The following is a 22971-nucleotide window of genomic DNA, read 5'->3' as shown; positions in this document are numbered from 1 at the left end:
CTGTATGTATTAGAACATTTCAGTTTTGGAAAACACATTGAAAGCTCATTTTTGATTGGCTTAGACTGTTTGTTCCTCTATTATGACAAGTTACTTATTCCGATCATGACTTCCAATCTGTGTACAAAGAGTTTGCTGAAATGATTTATTTATAAGTTGCATGAACTTAAGGGTTTCCCCTTCAGCCAAACATGCAATGACACATCTTGCATAATAAACAGTTTATAACCATCCTAGGGCCCAGGTGGTCTAAAGCGCTTGCCTTCACCAAGCACTACCATCTACCATCTCACCCTTATCCATTTTGGAACAAGTCTTGAGCTCAACAATGTATGTGAGAAGTTTTGCCTGTAGCTTCCAATTGGTCCGTGGTTCTTACAAGGGTTTTCGCAGGTTCTTCCTCCACCAGTTATACTGGCTGCCATATATGGCTTATTGTGTGCTGAAAAATGGCGTAACATCTACAACAACAGCAATAACAACATAACCATACTTCTTGAAATACTTCCCAACTCTTTTCTCCAAATGTACTTGTATTTCATCACTTTGAGACAAAATAAATGAGGAAATAATCAATGAATTATGTTTAGCTCTATATTTAGAAGAAGCCACTTACATCAATGAAAATGATCATTCAGCAATTACAAAGGCATTGACTACCATAACCTGCTAAATGGCTGCTGTCATAAAATATAAGACTCAAACACTTGAGAAGATTTTATTTGTTAAAATGACCCATAACTTAAAATAATCACTTAAGATTAAACATTTTTAAGAAAGCATTAGGTTGAGTGTGTGTGGATGGGAGTCAATAATTTCTCATTTGTGAAAGCTAAGAAATTTTTAAAGTTCATTTCTTGAATTTCCTATGTTCTGGGACAAGGAAGAAAAAGAGCGATTAATTTCCCTGACTCTGGATAATAATAATAAAGATAATAATAATAATAATAACAATAATAATAATAATAAGAAGAAGAAGAAGAAGAGGAAGAGGAAGAAGAAAGACAAAGGAGAAGGAGAAGAATATATTACACGAGACATTAGACTCAAGTACAAGTCAAATGTTTCCATGTTTTGTCTGTCTTTGTTTTGATACAATATCATTTACCTGTTCATGGGTTTTCCAGACTTCAAATAAAGTTCTGAGAAGGTGTATCTGAGCTTCTTCTGAATCTGACAACATCTTTAACACAAAGTGAAACCTGAAAAACAACAGGTCAGTTATGAGTTACTATTAGCACAGTGGAGCAGATCCATAGTCAGGATATCTGTCCATTATAATCACAAAATTCTAGCCTACTAAAGCAGCAATTACAAAGTTATGTTTCCCATTCATGGGTCATTATAATGAAAAACAATTAACAAAAGTCTGATTTTGTGGATGCATTCTAGCCTACTAAAGCAACAATAACTAAGTTCTGTTTCCCATTCATATATATCTTGATTTTGGGTTATTATCATGAAAAATAATTAACAAAATTCTGTTTTCTGGATGCACTTGACAAATGAACATGCCGAGAGCACTTTGGTGCTTCAATATAAATACAACTGATGCTTTTTTCTCACGGCAAGGCTAAACCCATAAAAGGCAAGACTAGGAGACAATCTTCATATCACATTGCATTGAATAATTCTTGAGCTATGACAGTCACAATCAACATCCTGTGTGAAGATATTTCTTCTCAAGGGCCATTACTCTATCCTAATGGAGCTGACAAGACAAAACCCATAAAAAGCATATCTAGGTCTATGAGACAATGTACACACCATCTTGTAACTGAACATGTTGAATGGTTCCTGAGCTATGCTGGTTACAAATAGCATTTCATGTAAACATACGATTTTAACTGTCAAGGGCCATAACTCAGTTCAAAATGGAGGCAGCAAAATGAAGCCCATATAATGCACATCTAGGTCCAGAAACCATTGTACACACCAAATTGCATTAAAATATGCTCAATGTTTCCTAAGCTATGCTGGTTCGAAGGATCTCCTGTAATGGAGATTTAAAATCGCTTAAAAAATTACAATAACTCAGTCAAAATCAAATCAGAAAAGGTGAAATCTTTAAAGAGAGTATCGATGCATAATAGGCACATCACCAAATGTCATCCAATATAAGTGCTGCAAAGACAAAACCCATAAATGTCACAATTAGGTCGATGAGATTATTTACATGCCAAACTGTATCAGACTATATAGAATAGTTTCTAGCTATGGTGGTTACATGGACCAGCATTAGTGGAGAGATAAAATTGCTCAGAAAAGAGCAATAACTCCGTCAAAATTGGACCAGAAAAGACAAAACCTTTAAAATGCATATCTACGTGCAACATTCAATTCGCATACCAAATGGCCTCCAATTATGTGAATGGTTTGCAGAATATTGTTGGTTAAAGAAGTGTGACTGGATAGATAGAGGAACTAAAGGTCAGACAAAAAAGATGATTACCACAATGCTCCTGCATCTCCACATGGTACCTCTTTGTGGGATAAGAAGGATTTTAAAACAAAAAAAAACAGTAAGATAATGTTAAACTGCTTCAAGAAAAAAAAAGCTGTGTTCAATGAGAAAAGATCAAAACTTCAGCTCCTTAGAAATTTTTTTGTAAGTATAAAATCTACCACAAAAATTGCAAATTTGCATGCATGTTTCCATGACAAAAGCTGTCAGTTACTTCTGGATCAACGGACTTCATCCATTCTGCCAACCAGTCATGTATGCTACGAAAGGTATGACTAATTTATGCCATGTTAACCAATACCCTATCAACAGAGATGGTTTATGTGAAACAGTCTTGTGTGCAAACAGTGCTATGAAGTCTGGTGTTTGACTTTTGAAAAATCTTTTAACACAAAATACTTACACTGCTGACAACCATGATGATGCCATTGCAACTGGAAAGGTAATGTACATGTCTTGATATCTACTAATTAGGTCATGTATATGTCTCGATATCTATTAGGTCATGTATATGTCTTGATATCTACTAATTAGGTCATTACTGTAACTGTTTATATATGAATATATCTTAATATATTTAATATTTCAATATATTGTGGCCTGTAAAAATAGAAGCAAACTAAAAAAATTTTTAAGTATCTTAACATTTGATGGTCCAATCAGTTCCTAACATGAATTTGATGTTACTCAACATACTTTGCAATTGCAGCAAAGGAATGGCTGAAGGACTTGCTTCCCAGGTATAACAGAGTAGAGGTGAAGACATCTATTCTCAGGGGATGGTAATTAGGCTCACCTGGATGAAAATTTAGAATAAAATACATGTAACATACTATTTATACTTGTGTACAAGTTTATTCCAAATGCATCATTGGCTGACAAATCCAGGTCTATGCAGTTTGTTAGTACAAACCAGTACAACAACAATGTAAAGCTTGATCTCTCAGTGCATTATGCTGTAGCAGGTCATGGTCTCTCTTTTATTTGTATCTGGATCTGACTGAAATGTGATTATATATGGCATAAGGCATGCCATTGGATGGGATAAATGGCATAAGGTATGCTGTTGGTTTGGATAAATGGCATAAGGCATGCAGTTGGTTGGGATATATGGCATAAGGCATGCCATTGGTTGAGATAAATAGCATAAGGCATGCTGTTGGTTGGGATAAATGGCATAAGGCATGCTGTTGGTTTGGATAAATGGCATAAGGTATGCAGTTGGTTGGGATATATGGCATAAGGCATGCAGTGGGTCAGGATATATGGCATAAGGCATGCAGCTGGTTTGAATAAATGTTAGTTTAAATAATCAAGAAACACATTAATGTTTTCTTGCAGGCAGTAAAAACAGATTGCATTCAATATATGCTGAGACTGTAAGGTTCAGATGCATCTATACTCTATATCAGATGAATTATTTTTTGCGACAAAAAACAAAACATCTTGGTTGTTTTTGCATTAATTACATATCCTTAGTTTTATATTTAATCTCTAACTACAGTATAGAGCAAGTTAATGGCATATTTGGAATTAAAAACTTTTAATGTGATGCATCTAAAAATATTCATGTTAAAATGGAAATGAATACAAACACTACAGCTCTGTCCAAATTAGACATCATAACAAAGATGTAAGACTTAATGAATGCATAGAAGATTCCAGTCTCAAATTATAAGTCAACTATTAAACATGATATCAAAGATGTAAGACTTAATGAGTACATAGAAGATTCCAGTCTCAAATTATAAGTCAACTATTAAACATCATAACAAAGATGTAAGACTTAATGAGTACACAGAAGATTCCAGTCTCAAATTATAAGTCAACTATTAAACATCATAACAAAGATGTAAGACTTAATGAGTACACAGAAGATTCCAGTCTCAAATTATAAAATTCAAACATCAGACACCATAACAAGGATGCAAGATTAAACAGATCTGTAATACAGTTCAGTCTCAAACTGTAAGTCAAATAAACACCACAGCTAGACAAATGATTCTTGTACGAGTGTTTCTAAGATGTCAAATTCAAGAAACAAGTTTCATGTAATTTTGAACTCCATGTAACTCACTGAATATTGTATTAGTCAAAATGCTTCCTACATTTCATGCCTGATGCACATAACTTTGTAATTCTTATGACTCAAAAGTTTGAATCAACTTTTAAGATGGATAGGGCATTGCCTCAAATTAAACTCAAAAAAATAAGATATCAGTCACATGGCTTCCATAACTTAACAACTGATGGCTCACACAACTTCATAGTTGACCATTTCACACAGAAGGCTTATGTACCATTGTAAGAACAAAACCTATGTAACCCATCTTCCAGGCTTTATATTATGTCTATTCTTGTCTAGTCTAACACAAATTGTCTCCACATTTAAAGGTATAATAATTATAGTCATTTGCTAATAACCAACCTCAACCAAGATCTTTAAAAAAAGTTCACACATGAAGCTTTAATTTGTGATAAATAAAGACACAAGGCTTTCATATGAATTGAAATTATGAATCACAGTTTTGTGTTGTTTAATTTAACGCCATGTTTCTTCCATTTTGGTAATTAAATTTGAAAGTGTATATGAGGAAAAAATATTAGGGATACTAAATACAGCAAAGCAGACTAGATGCTGTAATGTACGGATTGAGACAGTATCAAAATAGAGAAAGCAGACTAGACACTGTAATGTAAGGATTGAGACAGTATCAAAATACAGCAAAGCAGACTAGATGTTGTAATGTACGGATTGAGACATGTATCAAAATACAGCAGCAGAATAGATGCTGTAATGTAAGGATTGAGACAGTCTCAAAATACAGCAAAGCAGACTAGATGCTGTCATGTAAGGGTTGAGACAGTATCAAAATACAGCAAAGAAGACTAGATGCTGTAATGTAAGGACTGAGACAGTATCCAAATATAGCAAAGCAGACTAGATGCTGTCATGTAAGGATTGAGACAGTATCAAAATATAGCAAAGCAGACTAGATGCTGTCATGTAAGGATTGAGACAGTATCAAAATATAGCAAAAGATTAGATGCTGTCATGTAAGGATTGAGATGAGACAGTATCAAAATATAGCAAAGCAGACTAGATGCTGTCAGGTAGGATTGAGACAATATCTAAATACAGCAAAGCAGACTAGATGCTGTCAGGTAGGATTGATAGAACATCTAAATAACCAAAGCAGACTGGATGCTGTCAGGTAGGATTGAGACAATATCTAAATACAGCAAAGCAGACTAGATGCTGTCAGGTAGGATTGATAGAACATCTAAATAACCAAAGCAGACTGGATGCTGTCAGGTAGGATTGAGACAATATCTAAATACAGCAAAGCAGACTAGATGCTGTCAATTAGGATTGATAGAACATCTAAATAACCAAAGCAGACTGGATGCTGTCAGGTAGGATTGAGACAATATCTAAATACAGCAAAGCAGACTGGATGCTGTCAGGTAGGATTGAGAACATGACTACTATAGAATAAAAATTTAAATCAACACTCAATACAGGTAAACCTACAAAAGAAGGTGCAAATGAATGTGGCAGAAAAAATGTTCCTTATACAATTTGCTCATTTCTGCTATTGCTCTTCTTTAAACATCATCTACTTCATGGATTATTAAAGAGAATCATTCTGAGTTCTGAGTTCTACTCCTGATTTCTGTATCACACGAAATGCAAGATAGGATTATTTTCCATTCATAATTATGATGCACTGTACATCTAGGATGCAAACGTTTTCAGTAATGAGACTTCATACTCTGACGATGCTGTAAATTTTCATGTCTTTCATTATTATCTCAACAGAAATGAAATCTACTTACTGTCGTCATCTGAGAGAGGATTAGGCAGATCTTTAATAATGGCCATTGCTTCCTCTGGTGTACACTTGCTTTTGATGGCCTGCATCAGTTGATGGGCAATCATTGTGCCTGGCAGAGAACCTAAAAATCAACATTAATAATAAAGATTAAAAGATGCCGCATGTGCATACAACTACCCTTCACTACACTCTAACATTGCAAAAGTTTTCAAAAACCATGCTAGTGGATTATTTAAAATTGCATCATTAAAAGCAATAACTAGACATTTATTCAGTATAATGCAGTGCAGTATTGATAAATGCTGCACGATTCTGACAGTGACAAGTTATTGGAGAAAAGAAACGAACATGTAATAATTGATTTTTGATCATCTTATTGATAAAAAAAATAAAACCTCATTAAAATATAACAAAATGCAACCAGTTCTAATTTTCAACATTTATGTAGTTATCCCCACACACCCCATCCCATTCTTTTTTTGCACAGATATGGTGGCATGTAATATACATTTGAACACAAATGCTCCATGGCCTTTTACTGATAGGCTGAAGTACAGGTTCCAGTGCATGTACTTTTAAATTTTCTCCAAATAAAAAAAAAATCTCTGAAAGCTCACTGAAAATTTTGTCTTTCACAAGCAGTGACATTCCAGTGGAATTTTTTTATGAACAATATGTATCAGGCAATATAATCTAGTGAAGCCTTCTCATTCTGCAAAATCAGGACCTGGCTAAATCTTCATAATCAACAGTAAGTCAGAGTAGAAAAAGTTTTAAAATCGTTCTCAGGTAATGAAATTTTTGTAAAACTGAAAACATTTCTTTTTCTGACAAATTTTGCTGCAGATTTTGTCAGCTGATATAGAGGCTTCTACATGACCACAACCATAAATAATGTTAAATAATGTAAATTAAGAACATAAATAACCCTTTTTAAAATTGGTTGAAATCTGATTTGTTGCTGGACAACAAACCAGAAACTTTGCTGTTTAAATCAATTTCAGATAAAATCTTCCATATAATATTTTTTATAATGAAGATAATTTCAAACATTATCAAAGATAATCTTTCATGTGATACTGTATTACTTCAGATTATTTATACTAATTAATAACACCAAACAGCCAGCACCAATTTTCAATATTTATGCAGTGATCTCCCCTCTCCTAAATCTGTATATTATAGTGTGGTTTCCCGAAAAGACATCAGCATGAACTTGGACATTCATTCATTTCACACAATTCTTCTCAAATTATACAATGTGTTTCATTAAAATACAAAATCTAAATTAAACCTTACACCATTTTTTTAAATTTTATCTAACAAGGGAGGACTGATGTCAAGCAATGGAAGTTATATAACCCTGAAAAGAGATAGTAAATGTTTAGTAAATTATGGTTCTCTAAGAATACTTACTTGATCACATTAACAATAGAAAATAAACTCCACTATTTTTCAAATTCATCCCTCTCATCTATTCAGTCTATGTACATTGCTTTCCCGGCTAGGTGGCTATCCATCAAATGGATTTCTACCAGTTTAAGCTGAGCAATACAGTATAAAGGACATAAGCAGTTACAGAGAGGTGTAGGAAATGTGTTGGTAATCTGATATGGTAAGTGTTCTTGAAGGAACATTATTTACTACAGAATTTGCTCATACATCCCAACCCCAAGAGAGGATAAAGCAAAATTTTTGCTAATACAAGTGGCAAAAAGTGTAATCAAGCATTAAAGTGTCATCTTTATATTACTAGTACCAGTATTAGTACCCCTACTTCATTGCGGCTAAAGCTAAAACTGTACATGTTTTGTTTTTACTAATAAACTGGATCTGCAGGTCAAAATACTTGGGGAAAAATTGGCAAATTCTATGTGGATTAGATCCAGAATACCAAAACAAAACATACTGAAAATTTGTGTTATATTCAACACTCACTTTAACATGTCTAACTTTTGCTGACTCATTGTGAGGTCCACAAATTCTGCATGCCAAAGTGCTCAAGTGCTGTATTGCATTACTCTCATATTAACTTGTATACAAAATTTGTAAAGCAGTGTTGCTTTGTCCTTTATCTGATCAGTCATGTCTTTTAGTGTAAAAATGCCTGTCTGCTCTAAGAAGTTTCATCCACATCTCATGATCTAAGCTACGATCATAATATATATGAATTTGTACACCATCTCTTCCCCAAATGATAATTAACTATTTATACATCAGTTTTCATACTTTGAAAAATACACTTTTGTGACCAAACAAATATAAAAATATTCACACATTATAACAGCATGTTATATCGGGGTCACACTGTATATGCATCTTGACATTACCTGAATTTTAACCAGTAAACATGCAAAGGTTGTTTAAACTAAGTTAGATGGACACTGCAAAACAATTATAGTATTTAGTAGACAAAAGAATTATATTTTCTTATAGACAAAAAAATGACCTGTTCAACGTAATGTCAATAATTATGTTGCAAAATAAACCAAAGTTGATTACACATTATTGAATGCAGTTCTAATGACCTATACAGGTCACTCCAAAACAGCACCTACCCTGTATATTTATGACAAAGCTGTAATTCAACAAAAGATAGCAAAACTTCATCTCAGACAGAAAAGAACAAGAATTAATTGGAAATATAAATGAAGATTAAAATCTTTTCCAATTTGCTCTATAGCTGAATAACAGAAACCCCTAATGTTGATTTGCCAGGCCTCTCTCTCTCCTCTCAATGCAAGTGGAAGTAGTAATAAAGTACACGTGGGATCAGACACCAATCTTCATATCAAAGGCAGTGCACTCTGCTTGACCACCAAATATATGCCAGACAACTTTTAGCTCCCTTTGCTTTACATTTTAGCCTGAGATAGCTGGATTTGCAATTCAGTTGTAGTAATCATATGGTACTATGATCAGGTAAATGTATTTGAAGAAGAAATGAAGGTTGCCATGTTCACCACATTGGTGCTTTTGTCAAAGCTCAGAAACTCGGTACTATATATGTTCAAGTGTGTGCAGCATGAGTCTAACGAGAATGATGCTGGTAGCTGGTTTTCTGAAAAGGAATCCTTCACACTTCCCAGGTTTTGTCAGAAAAGTGGGGATCTCTTTGATCTTCATCGCCTGTGGCAGACAATGGTTGGATGGGTTGTTCACCCAGTAGTTCTGAGACTACTGAAGCTTTAACCTTATAAGCTTGGCTCACAGATGGCAACTCTGGGCACTCAGAAGTTGGAAAACTCAGTACATTTCTTTCATAGACATTTTCAATGCTCATCACTGTATGCTACAGTGTAGGGATGGAGTACACTAACTGATCAAGGATAGTCCTTGCACGCAATGTGGAGGATGTCCTTTTCAGGCACTGTTTTCAAATCCATTGAGAACATAATCTGGCAGCATGGACAAAGTGGTGCCATCATCCCTCTGAGTGGTGTGGTATATATCCAATGGATCTGCTGGAAAAACAGACCCACTGTTTCAACCGGTAGCTGAGCAGAGGACTGTGCGTGTGTGTGTGTGTGTGTGTGTGTGTGTGTGATTTGGATTTTTAACATAGCTTTAACAATTTTTCAGTCATATCGCTATGATGTCTGCAGTGTGGCAGTTTATAGTGATGTCCAGCACTGAGGCATCATGCCGCAGATATGTAGCATGATGTTCCACCCAGTCACATTATCCTGACACCAGGCTGAACAGTCCTAATACTAACCTCTTAATGCTGAGCACCAAGTGAGGCAGCTGTTAGTACCATTTTTATAAGTCTTTGGTATGAGTTGGCCTTAGATCGAACTCACGACCTCCCGCATCTGAGGCAGATGCTCTAATCACTAGGCCACTGGAGCAGAAGACTCTGCCAGCAACTGCACGGTAGCTTTTTGCACAAGTCTTTGCATCAGGAACTCAACAGTGTCTTGGAAGGATTCGAGGTTGGCATCTTCAAAACCCCTCATCCAGTTCAAGTTGGCCAGTTGTAACAGTTGCAGCAGCAGTATATACATTATTTTGTCAAATGTCCCTGTAAAACAACATCACAATGACTATGCTTTGAAAACTTACCAGCTCCCTCCATCTCATACTTGAAAAAAGCTGCTGGTTTCTCTGGTATCAAAGAAGTGAAACTCTCTGGCACTGTATCTTTGATTCTCTGGTGATAGGAAAGTCTGAAATATGTAATCAACCTATCAGTTTCATTAAATCCCAAATTTTGTTATTAACTCATTGTAGAATACACTGATTTAATTCATAAATACAAAGCTACATTTATGTGAAGCATATTAGCAAATTATTTTAGTAGAACATCAATTATTAAAGATAATCAATTAGGTTTGAAGCATTTGTACTTAGATAACAAAACAGTATTTCACAATATTACTGTCATTTGGGTTAAAAAAATTGAATTAGTAAAATAACACTTTTTTATACAGGGTTATTGCGACCCCAAAATAAAACTCCATACTTTTAAATTAACATAGTTTATATTAAATAAGTACTCAAGCAAAGATGTCTAATTCAACAGATTTCATAACAATATAACATTTGCACTTTCAAACAGAATATGAAAATTTAGAACACTGCTTGGCTATTTCTGTTGAGATATAACATCGGAAGTAGTTGCAGAAATATATAGAATCTATGTTGGGTTTTGGACCGAAACAAGGAAATCCCAGTCATGGGGTTACATTATTCGTCTCCCCACAAGGCTTGCCTCATGGGGAGACATATAATGTCCCCCCACGATTGAGATTTCCTTGTCTCGGTCCAAACCCCAATGCTGATTATTTTTCTCACCCAATATTTTCCTTTAAAGTAAAAAGATCTCTTCACTAATGTAATCACGTGCAAATGTTTACATGCAGTTCATTAATACAAATATGATATGTACCCGAAGTACACAGTTTCATACGCATGAGCAAAGAAAAATAACAACACAAAACGTCACATAGTAATGAGGTATAATCACATTTAATACATGAATGTTATATCAAATTAATAATAAATAATTAATATTTATTACAAGAAACTTTCATTTTCATCAGTTCTAATTTTGAAAAGTTATATTGTAAATAATGAAACGATAGTGGGTACTCAGCTCTACTGTAGTTTACTGAGTATACAGCCTGTAATGAAGAGTAACATGTTTCGTTGGATTATTCATGGGTAATTAAAGATTTGTGTCACTATTGTATATAACTCACCGTTTCTTTGGAGGGGGGAGGGGAAACTGTTTGTGACATACTTGTGTTGTCTTTAACACTGATTGTAAAAGTAACCCCATGTATAAAGGACCCTCCAAATACGGACCCTAGCGGATAACCATGTGCTAAACTTTCAAGTTCATAGATTCTTTGAAAATTTATTTTTCTGTCTTGGAAATATGGCAAGTGCTACAGTGAAATTTGCTTATGGATTAATGTGTTGACGGATAAATCATTCCTTCTGGTAAGTACATTATTTGTCATTAAATATTGTAGGTATAGTTTGATTCAACTGGGGCACAATGGAGATCCTTAACAAACTTAGAATAAAGCATGTTTGACATAACACATTTCTGGCTGTTACTAAGTTTTCCGTAGTTGTTAAGAGAGTTGGGAGGCTATAAAGTGTAATAAAGTGTATAGGTCTATAGTCTACGTGCATGGATCAGTATTTTCTGTCATAGTTCATTTCACACAGCATTGAGAATTTTATCCTATCTGTAGCACAGCCAATTTTCAGGTCAGCATCATTAAATGTAGCTAACAGTATATAATTTGTTTCACACAAAGTATTTAAAACTAGTTAGGTAGCTTTAGCTTCATTTAATGATGCTGACATGAAAATGTACTGAACAAAGGCTGCATATAGGATAAAACTGACCAAGCTATGTGGAACAAACTAGCATAATACCAAAAAGCTTGACATCATATGCATGTGTGTCTTTGTCTCTCTCAAAATCTTTTTGTATGGTATGTTCTCAAAGATGGATTGGCATTAAGTTACTATGTTTTTTTATAAATATTTGTTGTTGTTGTTGTTTGATTTTCGAGCAACTATGTCAGGCACAGCAAAAGACAACAAAGGTTTCCTTTTTATAAAAGTAGTTCTGAGCACGTGCACACCTTGACTGAGACGATTGGTTTGAGATAAATGGACTGAGATAAGAAAAGTAAGGTTAGCAAAACAGCTAGATTTCTCTGTCCAATGGGTGAAAAATACAAATATTTGAAGGGTTTGGTAATATGTCTCTGGCAGAGTGTACCACACATGTTGTGACGGAAAAAGCTGACAATATTCTGCATGTATCTCTGTCTCCTTCTGCCACCATATTGTACATTATGACAAAAGTAGTTCTAAATGTAGCGCTTAATGAAGGCAAATTAGTTTCTTTCTTGACCTCACAGAAAAGGCAGAGAATGTTCTAACTGAGGAATTAAAGTTAACTTCATTTGTTTTTTCTGTGTTACCTCATACACTTGATGAATACTTCCTGTACAAACTTAGGCTTGGGTAATTCACGATCCACCAATGTACAAGCACTCCAATCTTCCCAGCTCCAGCGGAATTGGAAGTTACTCAAATGGTATGAAAACCAGTTGGCAAACCTTTACAAAGATTAAAAGACAGTTAAACAAATAGAAAATATGCTATATAAAGTGAAACTAAATCACATGATCTATGAAAGTGAAAGTTTAATATTTTGTTTGTATAATGTAAAACTAGAATATATATAAAACACATATTCCTATGCTCCCCATCTTTTTCCATCCATCACCAAAATCTGTGGAGCTAAACTAAGTTCCTTGGAAGTTTTGGTGGGCAGAACAGACTCCCTTGGATCTGACCCTCTGAGCACAGATTTGAATTCATATTTGTGTACATATTTTGTTATTAAGAGGGGGCCACAATAGTTACTAAGTCACAATGCAGAGTCTATGTTCCTATGGGGAAAAGGTCAATGTCAACTGCATGTACAAGTTTGTCCTGTTATACCCAATAAGTATATTATTATAAAGATGTGATATTAATAGTTTCTGCTATGACCACTGAGTGTGAAAGTAGGAAAAAAATCCCATGGCATGACCCACACATCACAGTCTGCCTCATGCTGATACATGGTTCATTAATTAAACATGTCAATTCTGAGATATATGTGACAAACAACAAAAGAATTATGAGATCCAAATTCCATGTTTTGGCACAATCTACATTTAAAGGACTAACACTGTACAAAGTGTTGGCACAATTTACATCCAAAGGACTATCACTGTAGAAAGTGCTGGCATAATCTACATCCAGAGGACTATCACTGTATAATGTGTTGGCACAATCTATAGTCAAAGGACTAACACTGTACAAAGTGTTGGCATTATCTACATCCAGAGGACTAACACTGTACACATGGTTCCCACGCTTTTCTGAAGATAAATTTACAGGTCATTTCCAGGGTTTTTCCAGGAAGAAATTAAGTTTTACAAGGTTCACACATGACCATCACTGAATGGAATTACAGAACACTTTAGATTATTAAAGAAATGCATTTTCTAAATCTAAAGATGTTTCTATTTCAAGACTCCAAAACTTCTAAGTCAAAAAAGATGATCTTGTACAAAACCACAAAATGTATCACACAAAATAAGTTTGATTATATTCCTAGAAATGGCATGTAAGTTCATTACAATGTACAGATAGCAAATTCTAACTATGCTGACCTGCATTATGTTGCTACGTGGAAACATCATAATGAACATAAATTGGTTTTGTTTCCTTTCAAACCTTCAATTCTAAATAATTATATAACAATGTATATGCATGTTATACAAAGTAATAGTTCCTATCACAGCATGAAAAAACAATAAACGCAAAATATTAGAATCTTATCTTGTAAGGAAAAAAGTTTAACCCTGAATTTATCTGTGCCAATAAAATCCCAAACAAACTTTTTCAAACAATTTAAAATCCTTAAGACAATTTGGTCAAAAATCCATCATTTCAAAAACATTTAAAAAAAGGTTGATTTAAATTCTGACAGAAGACCTTCAAATTTATAATTGCTGTACTAAAAAGAACTGAATTTTCTGCAAAATCAACTTGTCTTCTTGTAATTCGATAAACCAGTCCCCAAACTTGTACTGATACCAGCTCGTATCATCTTTTGATTTAATATAAGGGAAGACAATTTACCCATTTCTCCAGCGTTCTATTTAAGATCTGAAACCAATGCTTCCATCCACAATTCACCAGATTTCAGCTCAGATTCGACATTTTGGACAACAAATCTGGCTTAAAATGAATAGCATTCCATTTTCTAATCCAGATTTCCTCCACATATTCCACCCCATGGACATTTAGGTTGGGATGTGGGGTCAGAAATTGCATATTGAAAATTTGGAATTTGCTGTCACCATGCATTAGGCCTAGCAGCATATGGTAGTCACCTACTAGTGGGCCTAGCAAATTTAAACGATGTTATATCGACTCATACCTGCATGAAATTGAGAGGAAAATGATTTATTTTCTCCGAAATCGCAAGTATTATAAACGTTATGTCTTTAATCCTCTGACAGTCTAGATGAAACTACAGCATAGATGAAACATAATCCTATAATCGCCATCTGCATTACTAGTCACATGACTTCACAAATCTCATAAGTCACGTGATATCAAAAACACACTCCTTTTAAATGTTGTCATTGTACAAAATTAAATTATATTAAATGAAAGTCACATATCTTTTGCAAAAACCAGAAAGAACATATAATTCGCAACATATTTATTTGGAGAACAATGCCAAGAAACCTGTTGCTGCAATCTGGCCAGTCAGATTCATCAAGCAGAGAGCATATATTAACGTGGTAGTCACATGATACATTTAGAATTTATGTTGGGGTTTGGACAGAGACAAAGAAATCGCAGTCAAGGGGTTACATTATTTGTCTCCCCACAAGGCTTGCCGAGTGGGGAGACGTCACCCCACAATTGGGATTTCCTTGTCTCAGTCCAAACCCCAATGTAGATTATTTTTCTCACCCAATATTTTATTTTAAAATAAAAAGAACTCTTCACTAGTGTAATATAGTTCACGTCATAATGTTTACATGTGGCTCATTAATACAAATATGTTAATGAGGGCTGTGGTGTGATGTTGCATCCGAAGTACACACTTTATAAGCATGAGCAAAGAAAAATAACAACATAAAATGTTGCATAGTAATGAGGTATTATCACATTTAATACATGAATGTTATATGAAATAACCAATAAATAATTACTATTTATTACAAAAAAATGTTTCATTTTCAATATGGCAAGTGCTACCATGAAATTTGCTTATGGATTAATGTGTGGATGGATAAATGATTCCTTTTGGCTGGTATGTGCATTATTTGTCATTATAGATTGTAGGTATATGTTTGATTGAACTGGGGCACAATTTCAGATGCTTAACAAAATTAGAAGCGTGTTTGACATAACACATTTCTGGCTGTTACTAAGTTTTCTGTACTTGTTGAGCAAGTTGGGATTTTTGTTGCCAGTAATGTGTATAGCATGAGTGTCCATTGCTGAATAGAATCTTTGTTGGGATTCTGGACCAAGACAAGGAAATTCCAGTCAAGGGGTTGTTTATTTGTCTCTCCACGAGGTTATGATGTATGTAGACTTAGCCTATGTGCATGGATCACTGTTTTCTGTCATAGTTCATTCCACACAGCATTGAAAAGTTTATCCTATCGGTAGCACAGTCAGTTTTCAGGTCAGCGTCATTAAATGTAGCTAACAGTATATGTTTAACATGAAGTATTTAAATTTAGTTAGGTGGCTTTAGCTGCATTAAATGACACTAACCTGAAAATGTAGAGTTAGGCCTGCATATAGGATAAAATTGACCATGCTGTGTGAAACAAACCAGCAAAATACCAAATAACTCAACATCGTGTGTATGTGTGTGTCTCTCTCAAAATGTTTTGTATGGTATGTTCTCAAAGATGGATTGACCTCAAGTTACTATGCGTTCTGTTATATATTTCTTGTTGTTGTTGGGTTTTTATAGAACAACTACATCAGGCACAGCAGAAGACAACAAGGTTTTCATTTTTTTATAAGTAGTTCTGAGCACCTGGACACCTTGACTGAGACGACTGGTCTGAGATAAGAAAAGTAAGGTTAGCAAAACAGCCATATTTCTCTGTTGCATGGATGAGAAGACAAAACCCTGGCAGTTGTTCTAGGAATAAAAATGCATAATTTTGGGTTATTTCAATTTTTGTATTTTTTTTTACAACCAGCATGCGACTTTTATTTAATATTTTTTCTACAACATTTAAAATGGGCAATTAGATATTGTGTGATTACGATATATATATGAGGTCATGAACATGTGGGTTGTGAAATTTGTGTACTCGTACGATTACCAATGCAAATCGTGAGTACCAGGTCAAATTTCATCAACGTTCTAGTTTTATTTTGTCTTTCAGCAGATTAAAGACATAATGAGTTTAATATTTGTGATTTGGGAGAAAATAAATAATTTTCATATCAATTTAATGCAGGTCTGACTTGATTTAACAACATTTAAGTTTGCTAGGTCATCTGGTAAGCGGCTACGCTTTACTGACACCATGTTGGCCTCTTGTGATGGTAGACTGGTTTTCATATCTTCCACGTAAGAAAAAATACGGATATTGAGCTGTCTGCGGGGAAAACAAGTCTACTAGAAGAATCTAATCCACTGAGTGTTTGGATTGACTCAACAAATGTTTATGGCAAGCACCAAATGATACATACTGTAACCTCCGAATATTCTAGTCAGAACTCATTAAATTTAACTCATAATCAGTTCATTTATGACTCAATTATGTAACTGTTTCGGGCATCAAGTGGTGGCAGAAAATTCCCAGGTTTTTCCCGACTTACATCAATATTTGCAAAATTCAAAGATTTTTCATGGTCGGAAAAAAATCATCATTTCTCCCAACGTTTTTCAGATTTAACGGTAGTGTGGGAACCCTGTGTACAAAGTGTTAGCACAATCTGCATCCAAAGGACTAGAACTGTATAGTGTTTGCACAATCTGCATCCAAAAGACTATCACTGTACAAAGTGTTGGCACAATCTGCATCCAAAGGACTATCACTGTACAAAGTGTTGGCACAATCTATACCCAAAGGACCAACATTGTACAAAGTTTTATGTGAGTAGATTAAAAATGTATCAAAAGTTAAAGGATATTATAAACATATGTATTTACGTATGCATGTATGAACTTCATCAAATATCTCAACACTTCTGAAAGTATCACGATAAATAACCTACATTTTTGAGATAGAGTGAAAGACAGAGAGAAAGGTAGATATAAACTCAAAACTTTGAACAGATTATTTTATACTAGTTGATGGATAACAAATCATAAGAATATGGGTAGACAAAAATTCTATCTAAAGAACTTATTAAAAATTTGAAACTGAAAAAACACCAAACAACAAATTCAAAAAAGTCTTCAATAACTGCAAGTAAAACATAAAATAACGAGAACATCTGAATTTGGTGGACAATAAGTTTTTAATGTTCTATTTGAATTATCCCTGCATAAAGAAAACTGATTGCTGTGACAAATTAAGACATTTATTAAAATATACCTAAGCTATAGTTATCTCCCCTTACTTCAGGTCATACTCATTCAGTTTCAATGTAGATTTCCATATCTGAATTTTGTAACAAAACTAACTTGTGCAAAAAATGAACAAATTGTTAATAATGTAAATCTATCCACACATATCACAATACATGTTTTCTCCTTTTCAGAATGCAATAACTAAAATCCTCTCTAGATAAAAAGTAAATTATTTTGCAATTATTTTTTTTGAGAATATTTACCTGGTCACATTAATGTTCGGAAATATTCTCAACTACTTCTAAAATCCAGCCTTCCCAGACATTTTTTGACTTTCCTATCTATACACCAATGTAAACAAGGGGAAAAACTCTTATGCATTACCTAACCTTACTACCACTAAATTTCTACACTGAGTGATACATCAGCAAGGATGATAGCATTTGAAGGAAAGGTGGGGGTGTTTAATAATAACAAGATCAGGTAAGTATTCTCCAAGAAACATAAATAATTAAAAATTTACTTTCTCTGCTGAATAACATCCTGCTATCAAATTAACATCAGAATATGTAGCAGGAAGAGGAAATGCATCCAATCTCTACCATGAGCACCCTTCAAGGGAGGAGTAGCAAGATCCACTATATGAAAGATAAAATGCTCCCAAAACATGGTCATGCAATCCCTGACAACATCAAACAGATAACAAATGAATGAATTTTACTTACTGATAAAAAAATCTAAGCCAGCCCTGCAAAAGCACAAAACTCACACTGGCAAGGAGGTTGTGTTGATGCATACTAGCTCTGGTGGTTATGTGGACTGCAGATACTTAAAACACCTGATTCAGTTCTCATTATGTGATCCAGATTTTTATAACAGAAACTCAAGAATGTGTGTGCAGGCCAAGAGCTTCAATGATCAGTTCTCATTATGTGATCCAGATTTTTATAACAGGAACTCAAGAATGTGTGTGCAGGCCAAGAGCTTCAATGATGTTTAAAGATTCAAATGAGCAGCTCACAGAGATCCCTCTAACTCCATGCTCTAGCTTGCATGAGGTGTATCTGCCATTTGAGACATCCGAGTATGCTGAGTGAATTACTCCCTTCAGGCACAATGCCAGGACATGATGGGTTATTTTCTCATTCCTGACCTTAACCAGAAGAAACAGGTTGTTGAACCCCATGATCCTTCTCAGTGCATTTGAAGTAGTGCTTTAGGTCTTGTATCCAAATCCCAATTGACTTAAAAAGCATACACGGCAAAAGGCTCTGGATCCATGATTGGAGACTGGAAAAAGGTTACAATAGGTCTATCATTGGACACTCCCAAAGTGTGCCAACTCGCTGAAAGACCAACTGATGAATGGGCCATTATGTTTCGAGAGTATGGCCCCTTCATGACAAAAAGACTGGTAGGACACTGACCATGTAGGAAATGTGTCTGATCTGAACCATGATCTTTAGCTGGGAATACCAGCATAGGAATACCCTGACAAGAATGCATTCATTCCACTGGTAACAGGGGGTAGGATACCACCACCAAGTTGCCTTACCCTATTCTCCAGCAAAACCGATCCTTCCAAAATGAAATGTGTTCACTATAGCCTTAATTTCCAAAGGCTGATATGGGGCTATTTCTTCTCCTGAATCAAGTTGTCATTGACCACAGCAAAGCAGGGCAACATATAAGATCCAACCATACAAGATTGCATAGATACAAATGATAATCTCAGGTTAGGGCTTCTCCAAAGAATTTCTGGCATTAAGCCCTAGCTGGTCTTGCCACTGATACAGGATTTTGTCTGTCAACAATGTAACATATTGAAACAGACGATTGGAAAAAGGTGCCACTGGGCCAGTAGGGCCATTTGCAATGGCTGCATGAAAAAATCTGACAGAAGAATCAATTCTGCCACCACATTTAGCAAGATGAGTTGTAAAATCTCTCTCATTGGAATATATTCCCTGATAATTCTGCACCACACGCAGAGTAGGAATCAAAACAAGGTTGAGATTGCTGAAATATTTCATACAAACAATGAATAAAAAAAATTGTTGGGATCAGTGATATCTTGCTTAACCTTTTCACCATGCCACTATGCAATAAGCTGGAGAGACAGTTATTGTGCCACATGGTTCCATTCTACTACAGACCCTAGTCCAAGTTCATGTGGGTTTCCAGTATAACAAGAGCAACAATGATAGCTGGCTTTCCAAAAACAAAGCCTTCAAGTTCCCAAGTCACAATCTTGTCGGACAGTTTATCAGAGATCTCTATAATGTCTGACCACTGAAGCAGTAGACGAAATGTCCAAATTTGTCCTCATCTTCCACATCTGCTGAAGCTTTAACCATATAAGCTTGACTTGACGAAAGCAATGGTGGGCACTTAGAGATTGGAAAAACATGGTAAATTCTTCCACAGCCACTTTAAAGCTGAATTCGGTATATCATATGGTAGGGTTTGAGTACATTAACTGATCAAATTTGTACCCACACTTACTGCTTCATATTTGCTCAATGGACAGGTCATGAATAACTGGTTCATAATATGAATTGGTGGCCTGTTAAGTGACCCAGCTTGTCTCTTGCCAGTATGGATTAGCAGAAAGTATGCTTGCCGGCGAGTGGAGGACAGTTGGTTTAGTAGCCACCTCAACAGATCCCTGTATGACTGCATATCATGAACAGCCAGCTGATATGCAACACAGCTCACCCATTTGAAAACCTCGTTACTAGTCAAATGGTAGAGTTGGCTGGCATGGCTGTAAACAGAGTCGTAGTATCTGGCATGGAAGGTGCAATGTACAGATCATATATGACCCCAAAACACAATATGCATGAACTTACAGACCTGATGGCAATGCAGGGAGTACACTCTCTCACCATAAATCCGGGCCACTTTTTGAGATTTGTGATGGAAATAAGGACAAATATTAGCCAGCCAAGGCCAGCAAGTGCATAGTCACTTCTTGGTTCTTTGCCAATGATCAGTCAAGCTTTTCCATAAAAACATGGACCTTCTGACCATATGACACAAAAAACACTGTGTGCAAGACAGATACAAACCATGTATCTACTTATTGACTTTAAAAACTTACACTTAGCACATGTTACTGTTCAAATGAAATCACAGTATGACAAAAATGAATTAAAAATAACAACCCAAAAGTATTCACATGTAACAGTAACACTTGTCATTTCTAGAAACAAAATCTACAAGCAGTATGTGTAAATAAACAACTGGTACCAACAACATAATGTTTGAGAACAAGGCCATAATAAAGAAGACCATCCTACCAATGAACAAGAATACTGATCAAAATTCACAATAATAATTGTAACATGTAACAAATAAATTAATATGCAACACTACCTATCTAGAGGGACAGATTGAAATAACAAAGATATCCAAGTCATATAATCAAGAACATAACAAACAAAAGTTTAACGTGATTAACATGTGGCTGCTGAGTAACCACTTAGCTTTGGTAAGGGAGGCAATGTGGAAGAGTTTCTACCCTTTGTCAACATGGCATTTTGATGTGAAAGACCAAATTTTCATTTTTTCATAAGGGCTGGATTTAGGAGGTAGTGGATTCTTTCCCCACATGTTAATGAGATCAGGGAATGCATTTACTGGAGAATGGGTTTTATCCCTGATGATAACCAACCTTTCTATACAGGATACATTCATGGTGTCCAGTCTCTCGTACAGCATCTCTGTTGCCTGTGCAAGCTTGGGAGGGTAAAGGTCAACAATATTTAAATGAAAACTACAGTATGTCAGTAAAGTATTGATGTGAATAACTATAGAACACAATTTATATTTTACAAAACGATTAGGAGTAGTCCCTAAATCTATAAATATTAAAGTGTAATCTTATCCTTTAATTGGACAACCTACATTTATTTTTGCATGATCTAATCATCTGAATAACCTACAGTAAATATTAATGTGCCATCTTTATATTTATCAGGATTATTCACTCTCCTCAAACATGAATACAACTGTCAATGCATCTTTTTGGCAAATGCCTGACACAAACTTTACATCATATTTTTGTCACCATTTGTTCACTGTCAGTGATGACAATATTGTACCTACACAGAGTAACATTACATTGTTGAAATGTGACTGGTTGAACTTAATTGCATATAATCTTTTTAACAGATCACATATTTGTATGCATAAGTGCAAAGGAACAGTGACACATGAAAATGTCAATGTCAGTTAAGTAAAACTGCACGTTCAAAACATAAACACTGGTTTAATCTGATTATGTCAACAAATAAGCTAAATTGTTAGGAATAACAATACGTTTCATCATTAAACTAAATTAATTAATGTTTACAATACATTCCTGCCACCAAAATATTTATATCATCATTTATAGTACATGACATATATATCAACATGGAGGAACCTGTAAACATATCAGTATTTATGAAAGGCAACTGCCATGAAATCTGGGGAAAAATTCAAAAGTTCCCTCAGAAAACGTATGGAAATCTTCAGAAGCAATTTAAGGAGTGAGACGGTGCAAGAGCAACCGTGATCCCCAAAACATAAACCCTGCTTTATATTTATCAGAATAATTACTAATATGTCATATTTACATTTATCTTGATATATATTAATAATTAATATCTCATATTTACATTTATCAGGATCTATATATTAATTATTAATGCATCATCATAATATTTATATGGATATAGATTTATTATTAATGTGAGATATTATTATTTGTCTGAACAATCTACATTTGAATCAAACTGGCATTTTGAATTACAGTAGAATTTCAAAACTCAAAGTGCTACAATTTATTTGTTTGATTTTTAAAGTCACATGGTTTACTCCAGGATGGGGCAAGTCATTTTGAGAGATGTCAATTCTCTGTGTTTAACATTGAGTTATTGCCTTTTTAATGCTCATATATGTTGACATTATAAAATACATGTAATAATTAACTTGAATTTCATGAACTTCCACTATAAACAAAACACAAATGATGCACATTCTAGTTATACTTTGACTGTTTCAAATTAACACACACACACGCACAC

At 34.7% G+C, this 22971-nt stretch overlaps 1 protein-coding gene across 1 annotated transcript in view; it reads right to left on the bottom strand.

Moving 5' to 3' along the window:
* Positions 1 to 22971, bottom strand: part of LOC149802151 (nuclear cap-binding protein subunit 1-like) — an 80998-nt gene that overhangs the window by 11766 nt on the left and 46261 nt on the right. Inside the window, exons 14-19 of the mRNA XM_089956561.1 lie at positions 21576 to 21640; positions 12756 to 12893; positions 10369 to 10472; positions 6305 to 6424; positions 3161 to 3260; positions 1109 to 1202 (exon numbers count right to left, since the gene is read on the bottom strand). Coding sequence (XP_089812687.1) covers positions 1109 to 1202; positions 3161 to 3260; positions 6305 to 6424; positions 10369 to 10472; positions 12756 to 12893; positions 21576 to 21640 — 621 coding nt within the window. The remainder of the gene's footprint in view (positions 1 to 1108; positions 1203 to 3160; positions 3261 to 6304; positions 6425 to 10368; positions 10473 to 12755; positions 12894 to 21575; positions 21641 to 22971) is intronic.

Source organism: Sinohyriopsis cumingii, chromosome 4 (genome assembly GCF_028554795.1).
Source record: "Sinohyriopsis cumingii isolate HCF-2022 chromosome 4, ASM2855479v2, whole genome shotgun sequence".
Lineage (NCBI taxonomy): Eukaryota > Metazoa > Mollusca > Bivalvia > Unionida > Unionidae > Sinohyriopsis > Sinohyriopsis cumingii.
This window is presented reverse-complemented; position numbering and strand designations above follow the sequence as displayed.